The sequence below is a fragment of the Salminus brasiliensis genome, chromosome 12, assembly GCF_030463535.1.
Source record: "Salminus brasiliensis chromosome 12, fSalBra1.hap2, whole genome shotgun sequence".
NCBI lineage: Eukaryota > Metazoa > Chordata > Actinopteri > Characiformes > Bryconidae > Salminus > Salminus brasiliensis.
The window spans coordinates 5,488,008-5,505,250 of NC_132889.1; the positions used below are offsets into that span (position 1 = coordinate 5,488,008).

A 17,243-nucleotide genomic window follows, 5' to 3' on the forward strand; every position below is an offset into this window, starting at 1 on the left:
TCTCCAGTACATACAGGAAAACTGAGCTGTGAAAAAACCCATCTGTTCTGAATTTGCCATTTTTGTGACATCACCAAAACCAACACATTTATGTAGATTCGCTTCTTTATACCACAGCATTTTAGCAACGCCTACTCAAGCTAGAGTTATAAGGATGTCCATGTTGAATTTGGCGCTCTTGTGATGTCACAAAAGACATAAAATGTACTTATATCCATATATAGCATGTTAGCCTTCATGCTAACTTTGTCATTTTTGTGATGTCACAAAAGCCAACGTATTTATGTATATATATGCTTCCTTATACTACAGCATTTAAGCAACGCCTACTCAAGCAAAGGTTATAAGGATGTCCATGTTGAATTTGGCGCTCTTGTGATGTCACAAAAGACATAAAATGTACTTATATCCATATATAGCATGTTAGCCTTCCTGCTAACTTTGTCGTATTTGTGACATCACAAAAACCAACGCATTTATTCAGATTCGCTTCTTTATACCACAGCATTTAAGCAACGCCTACTCAAGCTAAAGTTATAAGGATGTCCATGTTGAATTTGGCGCTCTTGTGATGTCACAAAAGACATAAAAAAGCACTTATATCCATATATAACATGTTAGTCTTCATGCTAACTTTGTTGTTTTTGTGATGTCACAAAAGCCAACGTATTTATTTATACATATATGCTTCTTTATACCACAGCTTTTAAGCAACGCCTACTCAAGCAAAGGTTATAAGGATTTTGAAGCTCTTGTGATGTCACAAAAGCCAACGTACTTATATCCATCTATATATACAATAGCATCTTAGCCTTCATGCTAAATGTGTTGTTTTTGTGATGTCACAAAAGCCAAGATATTTACAGACTGCACATGTGATGTTACAGTAGCCAGTTAGCCAGTACCGTCCACTCAGGCTGAAGTCATGAGTAATGTCTATGTGTACTTATATCCACCTATTTATGCAATAGCATTTAGCCTTCATGCTAAATGAATTGTTTTTGTGATGTCACACAGGACAAGATATTTACAGGCTGCATCAGCCTATTTATAAGCTACAAAAGCAATCTGTTTTGACTTTGTCTTTGTGATGTCACAAAGGTCTACAGCAATTAAGTCCCGTCTATGTTTATGATGTTGTTTGTTTTTGTGACGTCACAAAAGCCAGTGTATTTATGTGTATCCACTTCTTTATACCACAGCATTTTAGCAACGCCCACTCATTTGCTCTTGAGATGTCACAAAAGCCACCACTATGTACTTATTTCCACCTATAGCATCTTAGCCTTCATGCTAAATGTGTTGTTTATGTAATGTCATGTAGTCTTTTTAGACTACAGCATTCTAGCTCCGCCCACCCATGCAGAATTAGTTGTTTTCATGACGCCACAAAAGCAATCATATTTATAATTTGTATAATTGCCTACTTATACAACAGCGTTCTAGCCCCGCCCACTCACACTGCTGTTTTTTGTAATGTCCATGTTGTAATGTACACAAAAGGCCTAAAGATATTAACATATATCCTCCTGTTTGTGCTACAGCATTTAAGCCACGCCCACTCTTGTTAAAGTTATGAGGAATAGTGTGCCTATGTTGAATTTGTTCTTGTCACAAAAGTCAAGAGATATATCTGTTAAGCTCACTACAGCATTTTAACCCCGCCCACCTATACTCAAGATTAAAGGAATGTCCATGTTGAATTTGTTGTTTTTGTGATGTCACAATAGGCAAACATATTTACATACATATTTGCCTGTTCATAAGAGCCATTCATGCTAAAGCTAGTAAATGATACAGAATACAAGCTAGCCAATCAAAACGGAGGTCATTTACATATAATAGCCAGTTATGAAAACAGCCTGTTTGATTTAAAGGGATGAAAAGAGGTTGGTAAGTGGTGTACAAATGAATCCCTGCTGGGTTTTTTTGTCCCACGCAGACATGATACATGTACTGAAATGTGAGACAAATGTCAGGTATGGGCCCTTTAACAACGCAGAACACAGATAGATGGAGCTGGATTAGCCAACGCTATGTTCAACCAGTGTTGATACAAATTCCTATCGCCTTAATTACACCTGCACAGCTGCTGCCGTTTCTGCTCAGGAGGCTGCTGCGCTGTATTGAAACTAATGACTGGCGTCTAGCGAGGTTCGCTGGATGAAGATGACGAAGAAGCTCTCGTAGAACATCTGCCGCTTTCTGTTCCTCAGACAGCGCAGATTGGAACTTCAGATAGTGGAGTGTGCTGCTCAAGAACCACTCCTTATATGCTCACACTTGCAGCGTTCGACACTGGCTGACCCCAGATGACCCCAGACCATGTCGGTTTGGTGTATGGGTCATTGCTATTTTGCTCAGGTCAGCATATCAGTGACGACCCTATATATGGTCATTGGGATCTACTGCAGTGTTACTGTGTGGGTTTAACCCCTTTAATTCTGAGGTTTATTACATCAAAAAGCTTATTATACATGGACTACATGGGAATAAAGTGCCAGAGTTATTATAGTATTCCTGGGCTGTTAAAGGGTTAATTTCCAAATAATTAAATCTATTTTCTGACCCTGATCTGTGTCTGATTATGACTGTTTTTATGTTATGGCAAACTTTTTCAATAGGGGCTTTCCTCAGTGCTACCTAACGCTGGAGGTTATAAACGTTGTCCATGTTGACCTTCTTGTCTTTGTGATGTCATAAAAGCCAAGATATTTACATATTGTATATCTGCCTTTTCATACTGCAGCATTTTAGCCCCGCCCACCCATATAGGGAATGTCCAAATGGGGACATTTGACGTTGTTTTTGTGATGTTATAAAAGTCTGCAGCAGTTTAGTCCCGCCCACTCATGCGGGAGTTATGAGGAATGTCTATATGGGGAAATTCAGCTGTCTGTCATAACTTTGTGTTTGTGATGTCCCAAAAGCCAACACACTTACATTTATCCAGCAGTTTAGCCACACCCACCCATGCCCAAGTTGAATTGCATGTTGAGTTGGTTGTTTTTATGATGTCACAAAAGGCAAGACATTTTTACGCATATCCGCCTATTTATAATACAGCATTTTAGCTCCGCCCACTCATGCTGAAAATATAAGGGATGTGCATGTTGAATTTGTTGTTTTACGATTATGTTGCTATTTATGCTACTGCTTTTTAGCTCCGCCCACCCTTTATGGAGGTGTGAGGAATGTCCACATGGGGAAACTGCATAAAAAGGTTGACTATTTTGACCAATACATTTACATTTATCCAGCAGTTTAACCCCACCCACTCATGCTGAATTTATAAGAATTGTCCGTGGTGGATTCATTGTTTTTGTGAGGCACAATATCAGATTCATGTCTGATTATGGCTGTTTTTGTTGTCGTTGGAGTGATCAGTCCTCCTTTTTTGTTGTTGTGGTGGTGTTGGTGTCAGGTGCATGATGAGGTGTTCATCAAGTAGAGCAAGCAAGTCCTGATTAAACACAGACGCAGCCCAGCCCTCGAGTCTTCCCTTTAATTGCTGGAGCTCTGTCTTTTTTCAGCAGCAGCCCTCCTCAACGCTGTGTGGCGTTCTGTTTGTCTTTCTCAGGCCTCTGGAAGACGAGTCCATCCCTCTCTCTCGCCCTGTGAACCCATCTGGCCAGGATGGCTTGTGTTTGTCCAATTACATTAGCTTTCACTCTCTCTCTCCATGCATTTTTCTCTTTCTGTGCTCCACTCTCTCTCTTTGTTTGGACACCCCACCTCAAATTTGTACTACTATGAATAGTTAAGCGAGGTGAAGATGGACTGACCTCCAAAAGACATGAAATGGAGTATTTTAAGGAACGTTTTAGAGAAGAAAAAGGGAAAGAAGTACGAAACTGAGGAGGCTAAAAGAAGCTAGCAAAGCTATCTTTTTATATATGGCAGTTAGGAGGACCGGTGGAGGCCTGGGAAGTTGAGGCCTGGGAAACTGTCGCCTAAAGACCTTCAGGAGGATCTAGCAGACCCTAGTGTGGTGGTGCACTATTCTACTGTGCAGCACCACCTGAACAAATGCAGTCTTCATGGAGGAGTCGTGTGTATTAATGAAGATAAGCTAGATGTTTTTGGTCGAGACCTTTCAATGAAAAGAAGGCCTCGCCAACTGTTAAGCACTGGGTTGGATTGAGCATGCTTTGGGCTTGTGTTGCAGCCAGTGACAGGAAATATTTTAGTGGTAAAGGAATGACCAGGTTCAGCTAAGCACCTTTTAAAAAAAAAAAAAAAAAAAAAGAGCTGAAGATGAAAAGAGGATGAGCTTCTACAGCAGGTTAATGGTCCTAAACACACCTCTAAACCCACAAGAAAAACCCACTCAAGAGGCGCAAGCTGAAGGTGTTGCAGAGGCCTTCACCTAATTTCCTGACCTAAATAGAAAATCTGTAGGACCTCAGAAGCTGCAAGACAGCCCAAGAATCTCACAGAGCTAGAAGTCTTTTGCAAGGTAGAATGGGCGACCCCCCACCCCCCACCCCAAACAAGAACTAAAAGACTCTTAGCTATCTCCAGAAATCATCTGCAAGCTGTGAGTCTTGCCGAAGGGGGCATTACTGAAGGTTCTGACCATGCAGGGTGCCCAAACTTTTGCTTATGTGTAAACTTTATGCCTTTTTGGAAATCGGGCCATCTTTTCTTGCTTAGCTGCTTAGCTATTCAGAGTATTTCCTTCTAGTATTTCCTTTATCACTTTTCCCAGCTGGAGTGTGTGTACGTATGTGTGTGTGTGGGTGTGTATAAGGTGGCAAAGGAACGTGCTAAAAGCAAAATAATAGTTGTTTACTTCGTGCATCAATATTGTAAATATTGTGTCAGCTTCTCCGGCTGATTCTGATTGGTTCTCGTGTGCCTGAACACGTACCGTGACACTGGCTGGGCCGCTGTGATGCGAAAGCAGTCAGCCAATAAGAAGTGAGGGATTAGTTCCATTCCGGGAGCTGGAGCCGGTGCTGTTTATTTATAGCAGATTAAGTAATCTGGGCTCGAGCTTCCTACACTCTGTGACGCTACTGTGCCTCATCAGATCAATGGCACATGACCCCCAGTGACCGGCCTTCAGTCTAAGTCCAACAGCAATCCTAGATGGGGCGGGTGGGTCGCTACTAAAGTTGCTTGGATATCTTAAGTAGTTAAACAGGTTCAAGTAGATCATGCTTTTGGCCATCTGATCGCATTTAAGATTCAGTCTGATACAACAATTATTTTAATCACATTCTTGCTGATTGTATTATAGCACTGCTTTGAAGTATATCAATACCTGGCAATGAGAGCTAGCCAGGCTAAAGTGGGGCTTCCAAACATGGTGGAGGTAGTTTCCACAGTAAGCATGTCCGAGCCGATCCAATGGACCGGGATTGGAGCCGATCAAGACATTTTCAATGAAATAGGTTTCAGCTTTTAAAGCCTGGTCCAATTCCTTATTCTGCATTCCATTTATCTCGGTAGTCGGATGTCGGAACTGAGAATCACAGCATTCAAGTTAAACATTCTGACAACCGATTTCCAAAAAACAGTTAGCTGAAGATTTCAGAGTTTACCACAACTCGTTTGCCAATCCTTTACCGATGTTTTATGGTGAATCTAACCAAAACATGTCCCACTTTAGCATTGTTCCAGGACAGCACTGTTAGCTTTGTCCCAGGCTAGCATGGTTAGCAATACCAGTTCATAACAGTTGAAAAAAATGTTGTATTTACAAACACTATTGGAAACATGTTTGAGTGCACAACTGATTTAATGGGACACAAAAAGACAGAAGTGTCTACCACACTACTGCTTTCACTACTGTTGATGTACGGTGCGGCCATATTGGATCCGATGCTAATTCGTCCACACTGCCAAAACCGCTCAGTTTGGTCGTAGTTGTGCTCCAAACAAACTAGACTAGAATTTAGTCTGATTTTAGAAACTGGTTCTAAAAATAGTGATTTTACAAGGGGTTTATGGTTGTGTTAGCACAGCTTACCTAAGTTATGGGGCTTTATTATTTATAGGAACACAACACTCAGTATTAAGAGACTCGGACTAGACTGGGGGGCAAAAACACTTGATCGGGACGTTCGTATTCAACAGTGTTACAACTGAGTCTCCCAGAACAACAATGAGAAAAGTCAACATCCCACATTTTTATGCAAGTAAAGTAGTACTAAAAAAATCTTTGACTCGTAACAGCAGTGGAACCCTGGACCCTTTTCAGAAGGTTCTATAAAGAAACCTTTACGAGATGTTTCCCTTGTACATGAAGAATCAGTAAACCAGGTCAAGAAGCATTTAGGATTTCAAATAGTTCTTTGAGTTGTCATGGTTTTACAGAGTCATTACCTCTACTAAGGGACCCTTGAAGAAGCCCTTGTAAGAGTGTAAGACCTTTCACAAACAGATGTTACCCAAGCTGGGTACTGATAGGCCCAACCTCATTACCTCAAATTATCTTATTGTAATCCTGTAATTAAAGATAAGGCACTGATAGACATATACTGAGACAAATACATTGACTATAGACAATGTATTTTGCAATAATGATTTAGTTCCTTGTGTTCTTTTATTCTCATGATTTCTTTAACATCATTTTGACATATTTTGTCAATGGATTTCATGCTTTGAGGCTGTTTTGTGGAAAATGTTACTTTGTTCTTAAACTTTCATCAAAATAATAACTTGCATTCTTAAGATTTTGGACTTTTATAAATATTTTAGGTTCTGGCAAAATATGTTTTGATGATTTTGACATATTTTGTTAGAATGACTGTTTTTTATTTAGATTTGGACCTGTTTTGTTGGAAGAATGACTTATTTTGTCTAGATTCTGACTGATCTAAATACTGACTTTGCCCTTGGGATTTGGACCCATTTTAATGGAATAATAATTTTATATTTTATATAGTTTTTTTCCATATTTTGTCAAAATACTGAGTTCATTTCTTGAGTAATGTATCTGTTTTGTTGGAATAATGACAGTATTTATAGTTCTTTCAATATTTTGTCAAAATACAGAATTTCTTGTCTGTTTTATAGACATGAGATTTTGACATATTTTGACTTTGGTTCTCATTCTCTTTCATTTCAAAACAATAATTACAATCTGGTAATTTTAATTTATTTTGATAAAATTATGACTAAGTAGACTACTAGCCTTTCTATTGCTCAGCATTGAATGGAAAAGAGAGTCAGCCGCATGCACTGTGCAGTTCGTACAATTTCAGTTATGGTATCTGACACGGAGGGTAGTGTAGCGTGCGGCTGTTTCCTGTTTGTCAGCATACATTTTACACTGAGGGAGTGTAAAATGATGCCAATCTGAGTTGTGCGTACACACATATTGACTGGCGCTGTATTTTGAGTCTGTGGTTTTGCATAGCACGCTTCATTACACTGACATACACCACACTAATGCTGTGTTTTACTGTCAGCAATTGACTGGATATAGCTTGGCCCACTTCACCATACCATGGGGTTCGCACATGAGTCAGTCCGGCTGCCTGGGCTTAGAGCTGTTGCTTTAATTGGAGCACGTGTGATCCGACACACGGAGGCGACTGGTGGCCCGTGGCGCTGCGCAAGAGAGCCTTCAGTAGCTGTGGTAAAAGCTTATTGAGAAAGTGAATAATAGCCCAGCAGCTCCAGGCCAAAACATGTCAACGCTGTTAGGCTGTGGCACTCTCCTCAGCATCACAGAGGGATGTGTTTAACGAGCAGGGAGACTGTGCCCAAAGGTGGACAATTATGAGGCCGGGAGAGCTACACATCAGCAGAAATGAGAAAACCCCTTGAAATCACAGTAAACAGTTTGATGACAAGTGAATAAAATGCCCTGTTTTGCAGAAAGACTAGGGTTCGGGTTGACACATTTTTTGGCTATATTTTTCTCATTTTTGTTTTCTAATTATTTTATGAATTTTGGTATTCATTTTGGATTTTTTTTGCATTGCATGTCCCCCCTAATGCTTTGCCACATTACTGTCATTTAAAAAAAATGGCCACTTTTAAATATCGCAATATTCCTATCAATTATTGTCATATTTGTTTCAAAATATTTGCCACATTTTTGTCATTAATACAATAAAAAAATACCCCCCCTTATAAAAGCTTTCTCATATTTCTGCCATTTTTACCACATTTATGTCATTTTTCTTTTTCTAAATATTTGCAACATTTTGCATTGTCATTAATACAATAAAAAAACATGGCCCCCTAAAAACAGCTTTCTCACATGCCCATAATGTTTGCCAGATTTATTTTATTTTTGTTTTGTCATGAATTTTAGCCATAGTTTTGTCATTTAAAAATACTAAAATACTTTGATACTTGTTTTTTAAACATTTGCCACATTTTATTATAAAAATGACCAATACTTTTGTCATTTTGACACATTTATGTAGTCATTTTTGTCCTTTTTGTGTCATTTAGAAATTTAGTTTTTTTTTTATATTTAACACATTTGTGACATTGTGTGTTTTTACATTTTACAGTTTTACATTTGTCTGCTATTTTTATAAACCTTTGCCATATATTTTCTATTTTTCTAACATTTTTGCCTTTGTGTAATATCACACATGAACAGAGTGAACCTGCTGATGCAAATATAATGTAAATATAATTCATTATGTAACCACCTCTGTTTTTAATTAGTCAACATTATTGGATACATTATGTTATTACAATGAAACAGCAGTAATGACTCTAGAGGTCACTTGTTCTCCAGATGTTCTCTGGCTGTTTAGAGTTGGCAGACATTTGCGATCTTTCTGACTGTGTTAACTCAGTAACCCGAGATCAGTCTGCATTCTGTGATCATCATTTCTGATTAAGTCATGAGCGCTCAGTAACAGCAGGCTGTTTCTGGAAACTCGTCAGATCATCCTATGTCCCCTGTGTGCCATTTGGGTAAAAGAGCAGTAGGGGCATGGAGATTCAGATTAAAGCGGCCTCTGTGGCGCTGACCTCATGTCTGTCTTCATGATATCCTGTCTGTAACTGTGTGCAAGGCTGTGTTAGTAGTTGAAATGATATAAAATGAAAGATTTAGTCACTGTCAAGCATTTAAGAGACCTCTGAGCAGACAGCAAGTGCCTCAGTCTGACCAGCCAGCCAGTTAGATGTACCACTTATAGCAGGGTTTTCTTATTTCTCCTACACTGACGTGTAGCCAAAACACATGAAATTATACATCGACCAATCCTTACATCCAAGCTAGGTTCTATTTGAACTCCTTCAAAGTAGCTCTACTTTTGCTCTGCACTCTCTCTTGGCATTTTCTCAGGCAGCTTCTTGAGGAGCCACTTTGGATGCGTTTCCAACAGGACTGAAGAAGAAGAAGATTGGCATACACTGAGGCCTTGCTGGCAGCGAGTTGTCCTAGAAATGCAGTTAAAGCACTAAAGCATAAGCCTTTATAACAGGATTGTTCAAACGTCTTGTTTCGTGGTGGGCCAAGGGTCAAGTAGAAGCTCCCTAGAACAGCCCACAAGAGCTGCCTGATGTTTCGGAGATACTCTGGCCCAGCTGTCTAGCTCAGATTCTTAGGCTTGACCACATTTGCTGCTTCAAACACATCAACTTCAAGAACTGACTGGTCACTTGCTGCATAACATGTATAGCCCTCCCGTGGACAGGTGCCACTGTGAAGAGGTAATCAAGGTTATGCACTGTTAACCCATATGGGTAAACCCTATGACCCATGGGCTACACTTTTTTTTATGTCTTTGAACCAAGCGTGGCCAAATTTCAGGTGGCTCAACCATGTAAGCTTAGGCCATATTTTAAAAAGATTGTGGGTTCAAGCCTTTAGTTTCTTTAGTGTTCTGGTACGATCATATGATCAGAACTGTGTTTTGGACATTAGGGGGATTAGGGTGGCCTGTCAGTCCTCTGACCACATCCAATATTGTTAGTGTTGTACCTTCATTCATGGGGGTCTTCTTGGGACAGCACTTTGAATAGGATTACATTATCAAAGCTAACACTGAAATGATGAAAAGCTGGAGAAGTGAAAGAATCCTATAGATGTGTTAATTTAGAAAACGGCAGTGCTGAAGAAGTGAGGACTGAAGTGAGAATTGACCTGCCTCACCTGCCTCACCTCAGTTAGACATCCAAACCTCAGTGATCTAGCAATACCCACCGTGAACCCTCCTCTGGTTAGATATGTCAGTGCTTCGGCGAGTGAACTCAATTGAGCTGAACAAACTGTGGCCTGAACCACAGAAACATCATTTTTCTATTTCTGATGTTCAGAGGTAAGGAGGTGTTTGGAGGTTTGCTGAGTAAAGTTCAGCGCACATCGCAGGTGCTTTCCGTGCAGGCCCTGAGAGGGCTGTGGAAAGTCTGAGGCAGGGAGCTCTGCATGAGCGTTCAGTTGAAACGACACATATCAAGCATGAGCCGATTACGTCCATACCTCAATTCAACCATCCAGGAAGCGCTGTGGTGGATGCACAAGTATGGGCAATTCTGCATTCTCCGTCTTCATTATCACAGCAGCCCATCTGAATCCATCTCTGCCTCACCTACGCTCGCCTCCTGTCAGTCATCGTAATCTCCATTAATCTCCACCTGCTCGCACCGAGCATGCTCACAACACACACAGGCTTGGGAAAACTTACCTGTCTAGCCCAACTCTGACTCATGGACTCACTACATATTGTTCTGGAGGTAGAACTAAGGCCTGCTTACACTGCTTGAGGTCAAACACATCGGGTCAGGTTCTGGAAATTGCCTGACCGGCAAGAGTAGAGTTTAATAGAATTTGATGGTCCCAACTTTTAAGCACAGTCCACATATTTTCCTTAGGGTTGAGGTCAGGACTTTGGGAAGACAAGTCCTCAAGCTTTGGTCTGTGCTTTATGCATGTTTAGGGTCCTACATTGTCCTGTTGGAACACCCAATTGTGTCAGGGGTGGGCAACGGGGGGCCAGAGTCCATCACAGTTTACTGATTTTCTCGCTTTATCAGATCTGCTTAACCCGGCAATTAATAGGTGAGTTGAATCTGGTGTTCTGAACCAAGAAAAGCACAAAAATCATGCAGGAATCTGGCCGGATCTCCAGGACCGGATTTGCCCACTCCTGGTCTAGCTCATGGTTTGCCCCTTCTTCATTATACCATCCACTTTATGTATCAATCTACCACTGCTTCCATTGGCTGCAAAACAGCATGATACTACCACCACCATGCTTAATAGTTGGTACAGTGTTCTTGGGGTTGAAGGCCTCACCTACATACTTCTGGTCATTGTTGCCAAACAACTTAATCTGTGTCTCATTTGACCATTAAAACTGTCTTGGGGAAGGCCTTTTCTTTGTCCGTTGAAAACTTTAGTCAAGCTTGAAGTCGATTCTGGAGCAGGGGCAGTTTAGGTCTTCTTCCAGACTTGGGCAAAGTGTCTACACCTCCCAGTAACTCAATAGCAATATAATCACAATACCAGTATGTCATCTATATCGTGCAGCCCTTCTGGACAACATCTCGCAGTGCTGTGCTCCATCTTAATCACGCACCTTTTCTTTTCCCCACTTCAGACACGGCACAGGAGCTGGACACGGAGCTGGAGCCGCCCGTCCGGATGGAGGAGGAGAGGGAGGTGGAGCTTCAGGTGGAGGAGGAGGAAGAGCAGCCAGAGGTGATGAAGCAGCCGGAGCAGCCGCCGCCCTGCCTCAGTGAGCCCAACACACAGGGCATCATCAGAGGCAGCGACCTGTTCGGCTACGTGGGCATCGAGGCCGTGCTGGACCAGATGAGGCGCAAGACCATGAAGGCCGGCTTCGAGTTCAACATCATGGTGGTCGGTGAGTACTGCACAACGTCAAGTTCCCCCAGCAGCTGAGAAAGTTGATGAATTCTGAAGTTGAATGCTGAGGATTATCCTACGACTAAACCTTATTATGGCTTTGAAAAGCAGGATGCTGTTTGGATTATCGTGGCCCCATAATGTCAAGAATGATCGCAGTAAGATGTGTGTGGCTTATTTTTGATTTTGCCTGAACATGATTTCTTGAGTCACTGTTCTGTGTGTACTTCTATTGAAGATACTAAAACAACTCTCATTTGATGCTCCCATATGAGAGGCTCAATGGATTCAGCGTCATGAGGAGGTTTTAACCTAGAAGGAAGCTGAGTAGACTGTGTGGTTCTGAGAGTTACAGTTTCGATAAAGGCTTTTCTGAAATGTGTTAGTACTGGGAATCATATGAAATCCTAAGGAAGAACCATTGAGCCAGGCTCAACCGGGCAATCCAAAACATTTAAAGGATTCTCTGAGTTGTGTTTCTATATAGAACCATTACCTTGAGGCTCAGTGGGTTTAGATTTATAGTGGATAAAGGACGTTTTGCTCTGGAAGGAAGCTGAGTCGATTTCATCTTCAACTTTCAGAATGGCTACACTCTCAGGAACAAAGGGTTCAGCATTGCAATAACAGTGGAACTCCTTTTGATGCTAGAAATCACAAGAAAGCATAAGCAAGAACCATTTAACCAGCCAAAGACCCATTTAAGCATTCAGATGATTCTTTGCTGTGGTTCTGTGTAAAAACATTGCTTTCAAGCAGCTCAGTGGGTTTCGTGTTTGAAGGAAGTTTAGTAAACTCAGAAAAAGTTGTCTTGTAGAAGAGGTGGAACCCTTTTTGGTGCTGAAAACCATAAGAAACCGTAGGGAAGTTGTAGTAGTTGTTGTAGTTCTATATAGAACCATTATCTTGGTTCTATATATCTATATCTTTTGGTACAGGCTTGTAAACATTAGTGGAACCACTTTTGGTGCAAACAGCATAAGAAACCATAAAGAAGAACAATTGAGTCATGGAAAGAGCCATTTCAACATTGAAATGATTCTCTGAGTTGTCGCTGGGTTTGTAAAGAATCATTGCCTTCCGGGCTCAGTGGGTTTAGTATCATGGGGGCTGAAGGAAGTTTCACACTAAAAGGAAGTTGAGTAGATTTCATCTTCAACTTTTAGAGTGACTACACTCTCAGAAAAAGGGCTCTTTGACTTGTACCAATAGTGGAACTCTTTTTGGTGCTAGAACACATAGGAAATCATAGGCAAGAACAATTTAACCAGGAAATCAACCATATAAGCATTCACTTATTCTTTGCAATGTGGTGGTTCTGTTTAGAAACCTTGCCTTTAAGCTCAGTGGATTTAGTGTCATGGTGGCTGAAGGACATTTCAACCTAGAAGGAAGAAGAGTAGATATTTCAGACTGACTACACTCTCAGCAAAAAGGTTTCGGAGAGTCATAGTTCTGACTTGACTACTGTTTCACTTGTAACAGTAGTGAAACTCCATTTTGTAGCTAGCAATCATAAGGAAGAACCACTTTAGCAGGCAAAGAACCATTTAGATTTCAAAGCTCAGAAAAAGCTATTTACGCGGGCAAGGAAGCATGTAACTCAAGGATTCTTTGAGTAGTTGTGATTTAATATATCACAATTGCCTTCGCTAAAGAACCCCCTTTTTTAGAGTGTCATTTAAGGTAATTTCTATTGGATCTTGCTTGTATTTTCAAACAGTAGGGAAAAAAGATCCAGATTTGAGTAGTTTGAGAGTCATAGCCTAATCATAGATGCTCATCCTATGTGAAGAGTTTACATTTTTTAAAGTTTATTACAAATATTGGATCCTATCATCTGATACTCAGAATTTCAATATCAGTATTGGTATCGCTGTCATAGAAAGTGACATCGCACCACCTCTGCATAGAATAATGTAAGTTGTATGCATGTAGTCATGCTGAATATGATATGGCGTAGCGTAGCACCAGCAACCACTTAACCCCTAGTATGTTTATATAAATCACCATGAATTCACAGCTCTGTCTGTGGCTGCTGAGTGTGAACCCTCAGGTGAGTATCTAGGGACACAGACCTCTTTTTTAATCATTGCTTTACATTACAGACTAGTGCTATCCCAGCTTAAAAAGCCTGGGTCAGAGCACAGGGTCAGCCCTGCTATAGCACCCCTGGAGCAGTGCCTTGCTCAAGGGCCCAACAGTGGCAGCTTAGCGGATGTGGGTGTTGAACCCACAACCATGTGAACAATAACTCAGCACTTTAACCACTAAGCCACCACTGCCTATAAGATGCATGGGAGAACGGGGCACAAACTAACACAAGGGTAAACTATAACAGACATTTTACGTAGTTAAAAAGGTGCAAATACAACCTGCTATATTAGGCAGCAAGTGAACACTCAGTTCTTGAAGGTGATGTGTTGAAAGCAGCAAAAATTAACAAGCACAAGAATCTGAGCCAATCTGCCAAGAGACAAATTGTGATGGCTAGACAACTGGATCAGAACATCTCCAAAACATCAGGCAGGTCGTGTTGTTTGTTCCTGGCATGTAGAGGTCATTACCTACCAAATGTGGTTTAAGAAAGGACAAGTGGTGAACTGGTGACAGGGTCTTGGGCACTTAGAGCTTGTTGATGTGATCAGTGGAGGCCCCATCTCACAACTCTTAAGGACTTAAAGGATCTGCTGCTGTCTTGGTGCCAGATACCACAGGACGCCTTCAGAGATCTTGTTGTGGATAGTTTTGTTATGGCAGCACAAGGGAGAATACTCAATATTAGGCAGATGGTACTTATGTAATGGTGTATGATATTAGCTTTATTAACTTTATAGTCAAAAATACATGTATTAGCATTTGGAAATCTCATTTGGTTCAAACGACATAGAACGTGGAACAGGTAACCCTGCCTGTGGGGTAAGTCTTAACTACTAATTACTAAAAAGTCTGAAATTTATGGTCAAATTTCCGAAAACCTTTCACAAACTGAATGACAAACTTTTAAGAAGTAGCTTACAAGCATCTTTGGACCCCATAATTGGTATTGGTTTTGGCCGATATTAGCATAAACTGATGGATCAGATCAGATATCAGGCAAAAAAAAAACAATGAATCTCATCCATTACGAATCAAGCCTGAGAAAGTACACGCTCACAGTGTGTTACACAATGCTGTTAGCGGTGTATTTCTACCTGTTGGGTAGATAGTGCAGTGCTTGAGTAGTTTGAGCATTATAGTCGAATCATAGATGCTCATCCTAAGAGAAGAGTTTTAGAGCTTATTAAAAAATATTGGATTGGTATCGGCTGATACTCATTTTTACTGAGGATTTCAATATCAGTATTGGTATCGCTATCATAGCGGAATCAAGCAGTATCGTACCACCTCTGCATAGGATAATGCCATGCATGTAATCATGGGGAATATGATGGCATAGCAAATCACCAGCAAGCAGTGTGTCTAAGTGAATCACCATGAATTCACAGCTCTAGCCGAGGCCCTGCTAAGTGTGAACACCCCGGTGAGGATCTGGGGGCGGGGTGTGAGGCCTGCAGTGAGACAGAAGAGTAAATTAGCCACGCAGGACCACACAGGCCTGCGGGGGTGTGGTGGGCATGTGTGTATGTGTATGAGAAAGAGTGTGGTGCATTAGTGTGCCTTTAATCGAAGTAAAGGCAGGTAAACACGCGCCAGGCTGCTTGCGGTTAGCATGCTAGCAGGAAGGCTGAAGCTCTTGAGAGAGGAAACACAAGGGCAGGTGTACAGGAAACAGTGGCACTCTGTGTGTGTTTGTGTGTTCAGTGAAGAAGTCTGAATCTCAGCTATTTTTCAGACACTAACATTAGCGGTTATTAGACCTGACGACCTTATTATTTAGCAGCAAAGCTCCTGTTGTTGCTATAGCTTTGCTGGAAATGGGCCGTCGTCGTCTGCCAGATGCTCCGACCAGCTGCTTGCTCAGATTCGCTTGTAATTAGAGTTTCTTCCGTGCCTCGGTTGAGTGTGGACAAATTTCTTTGTCAGATACACAATGTGGACAAAAGTTTGTGGACAACTGCTTGACTAATGTTTCTTCCTGAATGAGGAGCTTGTTTTGCATTTGCTAACTCTCTACTCTTTGGTGAGGGCCTTCCACTAGTTTTGGAACATTGCAGTAAGCATTTGATTGCTTTTAGAAGCTGTCTAGTATTTGAGTCTAAAATAAGTATTTTAAACCAATTAAACACAGTTAAAATTGAAGATCTTGCGATTAGTCAAGAAATTGATGAACCGAATAATCGTTCAGATGATTAATCAAGACAAACAATTACTGATTTAAAATCGCTTTAAAAAAGTGACACTATTTAATTATACAGCACCCTTTAAAGACTCTATACTAACTAAATAGCAAGTAAGCTCGTAATTCCAATTTTAAAAAAATAAATAAAATCATAATGTAGCATTCAATGCATCTGTTTACAATGAATCTGCTTGTTACTGTAAAATAGAATAGAAATGTCAAATATGTATTATCATCATGCAAAAAGCCATGTAAACATTGCTGATTGATTGAGAAGCTACAACTTAATCAGAGATTTTGCGATTAATCAGTTTATCGCTAAAGCCCATATCCTGTCTTATTAAAAGCTCTGGAAACAATTGGACGCAAACACCCATCTAGACTGATTAATAGTATCTGGATTTGGATCTGCAATTAAGAAAGTTAGCGATTAAGCGATTAATCGATTAATCGTGACTTCTCCACTCCGGTTCCCTTAAAACTTCTGAAATTCTAAGAACATGCCAACTTGTGTAAAAAAAGAAAAATACTGAGCAAGGCCTAGTTTTCTTTCTCAGTCTACCTGCTGGGCCTGCTCTCTCACTGTCCAGTCTGCCCAGCTCTCAGCCATGATGCAGGGCATTTTACTGGACGCCTGCCCATTTCAAACTGGCCACCCTATTCAAGCTAGGCCAATCAGAGCTCGGGAACCTCCAGGGCTTCCAGGGAGAGCGGAGGGAGGCATGCAGGAGAAAGGCGGGGTGCACGGCGGTGGGGTGATGAGTGTGGGCCGTACCTAATTAAATGGCACAGGGTATTGTTGTGCTGTCTGTGGCCTGCGAGGCGAGGCCAGCCTGCAGCCCTGCGGGGCTCGGTGGGCCTCCCTGACTGGGGGATTTATGATTGGTCCACCATTGCACATTCAAGGCCACCTCGTTCATTGCTGAGCTTTCTCTCTCTCACTCTCTCTCTCACTCTCTCTCTCTTTTTTCATTCTCCCTTTTCAGGTTTTGCTCATGCTTTTCTTTCTGCTGCTCGTCTAGTGTGAAAATAAGGCACTTAAATCCCTCAAAAGAGTACAGAGCCCAGTCTTCCACCTAGAGTCAGCAAAATGACTGGAATACAAACTCTACCCTCAGTAGATTTGTCTGAAATAGCTATTTACTTGATAGAAAAATACAAAAA

At 41.1% G+C, this 17,243-nt stretch overlaps 1 protein-coding gene across 4 annotated transcripts in view; it reads left to right on the forward strand.

Moving 5' to 3' along the window:
* The window catches only part of septin12 (septin 12), a 113,364-nt gene that overhangs the window by 61,079 nt on the left and 35,042 nt on the right, over nucleotides 1–17,243 (forward strand). For all 4 annotated transcript variants that reach the window (XM_072693314.1, XM_072693316.1, XM_072693317.1 and 1 more), the window contains one exon: nucleotides 11,529–11,795. In XM_072693314.1, coding sequence (XP_072549415.1) covers nucleotides 11,529–11,795 — 267 coding nt within the window. The remainder of the gene's footprint in view (nucleotides 1–11,528; nucleotides 11,796–17,243) is intronic.